The sequence below is a fragment of the Stomoxys calcitrans genome, chromosome 2 (assembly GCF_963082655.1).
Source record: "Stomoxys calcitrans chromosome 2, idStoCalc2.1, whole genome shotgun sequence".
NCBI lineage: Eukaryota > Metazoa > Arthropoda > Insecta > Diptera > Muscidae > Stomoxys > Stomoxys calcitrans.
Genome location: NC_081553.1, coordinates 96,162,297 through 96,172,056, shown reverse-complemented (window position 1 = coordinate 96,172,056; position 9,760 = coordinate 96,162,297). Strand labels below are relative to the sequence as shown.

The 9,760-nt window shown below is 40.2% G+C and overlaps 1 protein-coding gene across 7 annotated transcripts in view; it reads right to left on the bottom strand.

The window, feature by feature from the left end:
* Positions 1-4,416: 4,416 nt before the first annotated feature.
* LOC106095794 (serine/threonine-protein phosphatase 4 regulatory subunit 3) overlaps positions 4,417-9,760 on the bottom strand; it is a 45,260-nt gene continuing 39,916 nt past the window's right edge. For all 7 annotated transcript variants that reach the window (XM_059362087.1, XM_013263160.2, XM_059362091.1 and 4 more), the window contains 2 exons: positions 7,826-8,748; positions 4,417-4,520 (listed from right to left, as the gene is read on the bottom strand). In XM_059362087.1, the coding sequence (XP_059218070.1) occupies positions 4,425-4,520; positions 7,826-8,748 (1,019 nt within the window). In that variant the 3' untranslated portion in view covers positions 4,417-4,424. The remainder of the gene's footprint in view (positions 4,521-7,825; positions 8,749-9,760) is intronic.

Below are 9,760 nucleotides of genomic sequence, written 5' to 3'. Positions count from 1 at the left end.
GTGCCATATTCAACGTAAATGTCGAAGGGCCTTACATAGATCACTGTGCCAAATTTCAGTAGAATCAGGTAATAAACGCTGCTTTTATGGGTCCAAAGACTAAAATCGGGAGTCATGTTATATATACGGGACTCCCGATATATATATCCAAATATAAACCGATCGGAAGCATATAGGGCACGTATGTCGAGAAGCCTAATATAGCTCAGTGTCAAATTTCAGCAAAATCGGATAATAATTGCGCCTTTTATGGGTCCAAGACCTTAAAACGGGATGTTGGTTTATATAGCAGCTGTATCCAAATATAGATCGATTTTGACCATACTTTGTCTTCTGCTATGATACGAATGTCGAGGAACCAACGAAATCGTATAATAAATGCGCCTTTTATGGGGCCTACTAGAACTTGAAGCGGGAGATCGACTTATGTTATTGTTGTAGCCACATTTTCATGTGGAGGTGGCGATCCTCGTCAAGCTCCTTTAGCAAGCTTGTTCCGGTCCAAAGGACCGACTCCTAACTCTTTTTGGCAAGGGAACACGCCGACAGCAAAGGGGAAACGGAACGTTGTTCATTAAATTGAAAATGTAACTTCAACAACACGACGATTTAACGATGTTCGTGTGTCTGTCCGTCGTCTGTTTTAATCACTCTACAGGCTTCAAAAATTGCGATATTGAGCTGAAATTTGGCACAGATACGTCTTTTTGATGCACGTTTGTTAGGTTCTTGAACGGGCCAAATCGGACCATATTTGGATATAGCTGCTATATAGACCAATTTTGCCATAAAGGGTCTAATGCCCATAAAAACTTAATTTTTCATGAAATTTTAAACAGTAAGTAGTTTAAGGCTTCCCGACAACTGGCATAATATGGTTCAAATCGGTCTATATTTAGATATAGCTACCATATAGACCGATCTCCCGATAAAGAGTCTGAGGGCCATAAAAGCTTCATTTATTACCCGATTTCCCTGAAATTTGCAACAGTGGATTATTTTAAACCTGCCGACATCTGACCTAAATATGGATTATATCGGTTCATATTTAGATATAGCTGCCATATTGACCGATCTGCCTATAAAGCCGATCTGGAGGCCACCGTAGCGCAAAGGTCAGCATGTCCGCCTATGAAGCTGACGAGACCATCAGAAAAAATTTTCATCAGTGGTTTTCCCCTCCTAATGCAGGCAACATTTGTGAGGCCCTATGTCATGTAAAACTTCTCTCCAAACAGGTGTCGCACTGCGGCACGCCGTTCGGACTTGGATATAAAAAGGAGGCCCCTTATCGTTGAGCTTAAACTTGAATCGGACTGCACTCATTGATATGTGAGAAGTTTGCCCCTGTTCCTTAGTGGAATGTTCATGGGCAAAATTTGCATTTTTTGCCGATAAAGTTTCTGAAGCCCATAAAAGCTTTATTTTTTACCCGATTTCCCTGAAATTTAAAACAGTGGGTTATTTTAAGCCTACCGACAACTGACGTAAATATTGATCAGATCGGACTATATTTAGATATAGCTCCCATATAGACCGATCTCCCGATAAAGGGTCTGAAGACCATAAAAGCTTTATTTATTGCCAGATTTCGCTGAAATTTGAAACAGTGGGTAGTCTTAGTTCTCCCTACATCCGTTCTAAATATGGTTCGGATCGTACTATATTTAGATATAGCTGCCATACAGACCGATATCCCGATAAAGGGCCTAAAGCGAATAAAAGCATTATTTTTTATCCAATTTCGATGAAATTTAGAATAGTGCACAACTATAAGCCTCCTAACATCCGACCCAAATATGGTACAGATCGGACTATATTTAGGTATAGCTGTCATATAGACCGATCTGCCGATAAAGGGTCTGAAGCCCAAAAAAGCTTTATTTTTTATACGATTTCGCTGAAATTTGAAACAGTGGGTAGTTTTAGGCCTCCTGACACCCGACCTAAATATGGTTCGGATCGGACTATAATTAGATATAGCTACCATATAGACCGATCTGCCGATAAGGGGTCTGAAGCCAATAACAACTTTATTTATTACCCGAATTCGCTGAAATTTGAAACAGTGCGTAGGTTAAAACCTCCAAACATCCGACCTAAATATGGTTCTGATCGGACTATATGTAGATATAGCTGCCATATAGACCGATCTGCTGATAAGGAGTCCATAAAAGCTTTATTTATTGCCAGATTTCGCTGAAATTTGAAACAGTGACTTTTTCTGAGCCTTACGATATATGACCTTAATATGGTTCAGATAGGTTTATAATTGAATATATATGTGCCAAAGAGACCAATATTTTGATCTACAAAATTAAATAGTGATATATATATTAGACCACTCAATGTCCGTGCCGAATTTGGGTGCTTAAGTTATCCAAATTTCACCGGATTTTGACGAAATGGGGTTTACCCCGAGGTGGTGGGTATCCAAAGTTCGGCCCAGCCGAACCTAATGTCTTCTTACTTGTTCCATTTTATGTTTATTTTTCCAAAAAATAATAGTCAAATGTTTAGCCAAAATAAAACAGCTGAGGCAAAACAGCTGTTGAAGCCTCAGCATTATATCCAGCTAGACTTAAAATAGAATATTATGGCGATATTTACAAAACTTAATGCAGCTTTAAAGTAGGTTTATTCGACAGTTCTATAAAGGAAATCTAACTGTCAAAAAAATCTACTTAAAGGCTGTACTAAGTTGTGTAAATACCGGTGTTACACTTTGAGATAGGGGGAGATATTTTCCAAGGGTAGTTTCGGTATAGCCTCGATATAAAATTTCCATCTCATTTCCGAATTTAAATATTTCATGTACATATTCCAACCCATTTGGTAGATATTTCGCATTTAGGGTTCTCAGTAGGCAGAAACTTTTCTTAAAAAAGTTTTTTATATCGAGCCACTTTTTAGGTTACGCATGATTAGCGGTATTTTGAAGATTATAAATCTAGACAAACTAATATAAATGGCAACAAAACGCAGTTAAAATATTGAAACTTATAGAAAATGAGAATAAAAACACAATAATATATAAAAATTAGTGAAAAAAAATAAATTAATATTTCTATTACCTGTCTTTCACAACTGAAGTTTGTATCAAACACCAAAGAAAATGTTGTAGCACGACTGCTCTATTGCTAAGAGAAGAACATAAAACTGCCGCTAAACTCAAAATTTCATTTCCATCTGCTTCACATAGGGACACCAACAACAAGTGTGTCGTTTTAATAATTCGCTGTTGTTCCAAGCCATAGGGAGCAACCAACAGCAGGTGGTGGTGTTGGCTAGCATAGCAAAAATAATATACTTTGCAAATTTGCAATTTCCTTTAACAGACATTGGGGACGAGACATTGTTGTTGTTTGGTTTTTAATTAATTTTTATTTTGTTTTTTTTTTGTGGTTTTTTGTTTTTGTTTTTCCGTTTTTTGTTATACTGAAATTTTACATTACTAGTAATTAATGTTTATCATCTCTTTCTGTTCTTGTTCTTTTTATCATTATAATTTATTTGATGTTTTTTTCCATCAGTTGTTTTTTGTTTTTGTTATAAATGTAGCCTGTGGCTAAAAAGTGATTCCTCTTTTAACTATATTTAATAATAATGGTAATTATTTTTTGTGGTTTTTTGCGTTTTTTGTTTTGTTTTGTTTCCTCTCTTCTGCTTCTTCTTTTTGTTTACTTTAAATCAATTTATATTTATATATGTATATAATATTATTATTATTATTATTTTTATATTTAAAAAGTTTAAAAATGTTGTGGTTGTTGTTGTTGTTTGTTCTTGGGATTAGTAGTAATAGTTGTGTTTGTTGTTGTTGTATTATTGTAAATGGATGAAGGCGTCAAAACGACAGACGACGTGGTAGTGGTGGTGTTGTTGGCGTCAGCGGCAGCGACAGCAACTGCCGTTAACCCAGATGAAGGTGATAGCACAGATGGAGACGACGTCATAGAGGCCGTTACCACATTTGATGATGACGAAGACATTGTTGCGAATGTTTTTATAATAGTCTCAGCGGCTGCGGCTGCAGCTGCTGCTACAGCCACTGTATGCTGGTGTTGTTGAAACTGATGCTGCGCATGATGGAGCTGATGATGAGGATGGTTGTGGTGGTGATTGTGATTAAGGGGGGCATAGGAAGGACCATGTGCATGGGAATGCTGCGTTGGCAAAAGCTGATGATGGAGTTGTTGATGTGTAGACGATAACAAAGTAGAAGAAGGATTATGGGAGTGATTCTGGTGATGCACAGAATGTTGCAGTTGATATTGGGGCGCCTGTTGTTGGTGCTGCTGCTGCTGATTGGTATGGTGAGAAACGCTTGGATTTGGGCTCAGTTGTTGTGGTTGGCTATGTATATTTTGATGATGCTGTTGTTGTAGCAGTTGATGCTGCTGTTGCTGCTTCTGGTAAAGTTGCTATGCCAAACGTGGTTTCTTTTGATGTGGCGTTTCTTCCTCATCGTCCTCATCCGGTTCGTATTCATCACCCGAATCACTACCGTAATCAACAAGCTGTAATAAAACAATAGCAAAAAAAGTTAATTCATTTATTTATTTACAATACAATTTACAAAATACTTCTTATAAATAAAAATCAATTTGTGTTTGTTTGTCGGTTTGTTTGTTTGTTTGTGTGTTTCTTAAAGACTCAAAAACGGCTGAACCAATTTCCATGAAATTTTCACTGATGGTGCATAATGAACCCGTAGTGAAAATAGCGTACTACATTTTTTATATCTGAAGGGAGAGCGGACCCTCCCCCATACCCTAATTTTCAGAAAAGCCAGATCTCGGTGATGGGTGGTGCAATTTAAGCGAAATTTTGTCTGCTTTCTTATAGTGTACCCTAAAAATAAAAATTTGGTGTCCAAATTTCGGATGGGGTACAATGGGGGGCCACCCCACCCCAAACTCGACCAAATATCGAAACGATATGGGACTCAAATGAAAGGTATTTACGATAAGAAAATGTATCTGAAATCCAATTGTCGGACTAAGTTTTAGGGGGACCACCCCAATCCCCAAAACACCCCTAAATCGAACATATTTACCGACCATGGTAATATGGGACTCAAGTGAAAGGTATTTGCGAGTAGAATACGAATCTGATATCCAAATGTGGGACCAAGTTTCTGGGGTTCCACCCCTTCCCCAAAACTCCTCCCAAACAGGACTTATTTACTAACCGAATAGAATAGAAGTAGAATACGAATCTGATATCCAAATGTGAGGCCAAGTGTTTGGGGCGGGCAGCCCCTCCCAAAAACACAAAAAGTGTTTATGGGACCACCACACCCCAATAACACCACCCATATAGGACGTATTTGCTGACCATTCCAATATGGGGCTGTAATAAGAGGTATTTTAGAGTAGAACACGAACCTGATATATATTTTCAGTGCCAAGTCACTGAATGGCCGCCCCATCCCAAAAAACATTCCCCAAACCGGTCATGTTTGCGACTATGGAAATATGGAGCTCAAATGAAAGGTATTTGGGAGTAGACCACGAATCTGATATCAAAATACAGGACCAACTGCCTATGGGACGTCCCACCCCCATTAACAACCCCCAAATGGGACTGATTTGCTCAACATGATATTGATAGTTTTATGGGCCCATAGCCCAAACCAGACACATTTGCTGACTTTTTGCAATAAGGGGTTAAATAAAAGGTATTTGAGATCAGAAAACAAATTTGAAATTCAACTTTGAGGCCAAATAAATGATATTTGGGAGTAGAGAAAGATGTTGATATATTTTCAGGGCTAAGTGTTTGGGGGACCACCCACCCCACTCCCCAAAACACCCCTAGAATCTCATATCCAAATGTGGGACCGTGTATTGGGGCCAAATGTTTGAGGACGCCTCATCCCACAAACTCCCCTTAAACCAATGGCAATATGGGGCTGCTATTTTTTTCTGGGCTAAGAGTCTAAGGGACCACCCCCGAAAACATCCATAAATCGGACATCATGACAATATCAAGGTGAAGTAAAGACTTTTAAGAATATAGTATATCAAACACCCAGAAGACTTGAGCCGCTGTATTGCCTCAACTGAACGATTTCGATATCCGACAAGGTCATGTACTTGGGAGTGATCTTGGATAGGACACTGAACCATAGGAACAGACCTACTAGTGCACTAGTGATTATTATCAATATCGGACCCATAGACATACAGATTGCAACGGCAAACTTCTCAGATATCAATGAATGCTGTCCGATTCATTTTTTAAGCTAATTGATAAGGGACATTCTTTTTATATAGCGAGTCTGAACGGGGTGCCGCAGTGCGACACCTATTTGAGGAGAAATTTTTACATGACTGCTCTACAGATTAAGTATGAGGAAACCACTGCGGCTATGAGACATTAATGCGATGAGATTGGGTGGAATATAAAAGCTGTCCATACCATCGTGGCCTGGCACGGGATAGCTGTGAGCATCACACAGGCTGGAACATTGAGCTCCAATTTGTGTGGTGTTCATTGCTGTCACAACAAGCTTAGCTGCGAGCCACCGGGCGTCCACAGGTTGCGGATAGTGGAATGCTCCATACGGAGTAGCTGCAACGGCAGTCGCGGACAATCAACGGTATCGAGCGGACAGTCTCAGTGAGAGGCCGGGCGGCACCCACTCTTACATAAATACTGAGTGCCTATGATGCTCAATATGACAAGACGAGTTATTGGAGCCTTTAAATAGCAAATGGCCACCTTGTTCTCGGTTCGGTTGAACCGGAACTAACATTCCCACAGGAGCTTGACGAGAATCACCACCTCCACATGAAAATGTGGCTACAACAACAACAATCTCATCGAGGCACAATCAAGGCAACGATAAGAAACCTGGATGGATTGTAATTGGTTTCGGATCGGACACCTGAGGCGACACTTGAGGCCGTGTGCGAGACACTGCTGCCATCTGGTAGTTCATGCCACAGGTATGGATCAAAGGTAGAGGGCAGATCGGGTCTGGGGATCTACGTTAAAGACCCAGAAACTGAAATCTATTTTCGACTGCATAACACGGTCCTGTAGAGGGAGATCCGGGCAATCACAGAATGCGGGAGGTGGCATGGCGCTTACCCGAGGTTGTTAAGTGTAAACATAACCATTACCGACCGTAAATTCACCATCAGGGCTACAAGCTCACGGTCGTTCTTGGAATGTAAGAGGGAGATTAAAGCCTTGCCTGAGGGTGGCATGGTCTTATTCGTTTGAATGATGGGCCATAGATGAGGTAGGGGGAACGATAGGGCAGACAAATTGGCGGTATGGGCCAGAGGACTGCCATCAGTAAATATGATGAATGGCAAGCACTTAGGGGCAATGCAAACCGAGTTAGGTATGATACGTTGTAACATTTTCAATGTCAACGACCAGCTTTCGTGGCTCCTACACTTAGTTGGCTGTGAAAGCATAACAGACTTGAACCAACTTTGGTGTGTGGGATGGGGAACGATTGGGGATATTGTACATAGTTCGGAAATCCTGACTTAAGATTTTTTTATTTACAGCGCATAATAATACGATTACTGACTTGGTGTATGTCCGTAGTGACATGGGGCGGAATAAACCAGCAACCTATTCCAATATTAAAGCAGGCAATTATAAATTGATGTTAGAAATTGGAGAAATTCCTTTGTGCTCCTAAGCAATCAGGCATGTTCATTATCTTAAAAAATTCACATAGAAAGGGATAAAGACAATCTTAACAAATAGTGTGCTTAGTTATTTATGCAGGGCTTTTTTCTATCTCACAATATGTTGTTCTACAACAGGCTCACAGATTAATTTTGCAGTTGCTTACCTTCTTTAGAAATTTTTCTCCGGTTATTGCTGACGGTGAATGTGACGGCGCTGCCTCTTTATTTTCAATAACATTAGCGGCATTATTACAGCTATTAAGTTTATTTGCTACAGCAACAACTACAGCGGCAACGGCTTCGCTTGGCGCCATCGTTGATAGTAATTGTGTTGCAGCCGCTGCTGCGGCCACTGCAGATTCGGACAGAGCACTTGATGATGGACCTGCCGTCGAGGATTGCGTAACGCTGCTGTTGGCCGCTGCATTCGAAGGTAAGGTGTCAGTAGTGCAGCTGCTTGATCCACTGGCGCCACCATTTAGCGCCGCCAATTCTTGCTGTTGTTCAACTGCTGCCAGCTGTTGTTGCAATTCAACAATATCACTTTGTTGTGTTTGTTGCGCTTCCAAATGTGATGAAACACCAACAGCTGCCGCTGCTGCAGCCGCCGCAACCAATGTACTATTCAGATTCAATTGTTGTTGCTGTTGATAGCTGTGAGGCTGTTGATCCTGCTGCTGTTGTTGTTGTTGCTGATGCAATGCTAAATTTGCACTCAAATGAGCGGCGGCGGACGTTTGTGGTTCACTATTACTGATGCTGCTGTTGCTGCTGCTGCTGCTACAATTACTACTACTGGCGCTGGTGCTAGAGCTGCTGCTATTGCTGCTGGTGGAGGGTATTTGTAGGCCGCCTGCATTGTTGTCGCCAACCGCACTGCCCCCGCCACCACCGCCGCCGCCACCTGTAGGTGAATGATTTGATGTCGTCGCCGCAGATGTTATATTCAAACTATTGGCAGATGAATTACCACTCAACATACTATTACTGGTGCCGTGCTGTTGCAGTTGCTGTTGTGCATTCTGTGGCGGTGATTTCTGTTGCATTTGCTGTTGAGATGTGGGTGAACCATTTTTTTCAGTAACGGCTGTTTTGGAAAAAAAACAATAAAGAAAGAAAAGATTAAAGATTTTTTTGTATCGAAATTATATTTTAATTAATTTTTAAAATTAAAAAAAAAATGAGAATAAAAAAGGTAAATTAATTAACAATAACAAGTATAACCGTGTTAAGTTCGGACGGGCAGAATCTAATATACCCTCCACAATGGATCGCATTTGTCGGGTTCTCTTCTTCTCTTCTCTAGCGACTCAAGAAGTCAAGATCCGAGATCGGTTTATAGGGCAGCTATATCAAAACATGGACCGATATGGCCCATTTACAATCCCAACCGACCTACACTAATAAGAAGTATTCGTGCAAAATTTCAAGCGGCTAGCTTTACTTCTTCGAAAGTTATACCAATTTCGTGTTTTTGGGGTACCATAAGGTGGTATACAAAATTCGCTTAAATCGGTGCACCCATCTCCGAGATCTGGCGTTTGGGGAGAGTTCTTCGGATATCAAAAAATTTAGTACCCTATTTTCACTGGGGATCAAACTCTACCATCCGTGAAAATTATATGAAAATCGGTTCAGCCGTTTTTGAGTCTATACGGAACAGACAAACAGACTAACAAACAAAGCTCAACAATTTCATTTTTATATAACAGATGGTGTATTTCGATGTTTTACAAACGGAATGGCGAAGTTTGTACACCCCCATCTTATGGTGTATAAAAATAATGTAACTAAATAACAAAAAATATAACTAAAACAATAACAAATTTAATTAAAAAAAAAATAAAAATATATTTAACTAAAAAAATAAAATACTAAATGCCACAGGGTGCATTTTATCGCCACTCCTATGGGTGACCACCATAAATGACCTATTACGGATGCTGACTGAGGAGGGATTTGAACCCGTCTGCTGCGCAGGCGAAGTTATAATATTCCTAAGGGGTAAGGATCTGAACGAGCTATGCAGAAGGGCCAAAAGCGTCTTACATATGATATATCTCTGGGCTAGATCCAAAGGTCTCAATGCTAACCCAGAG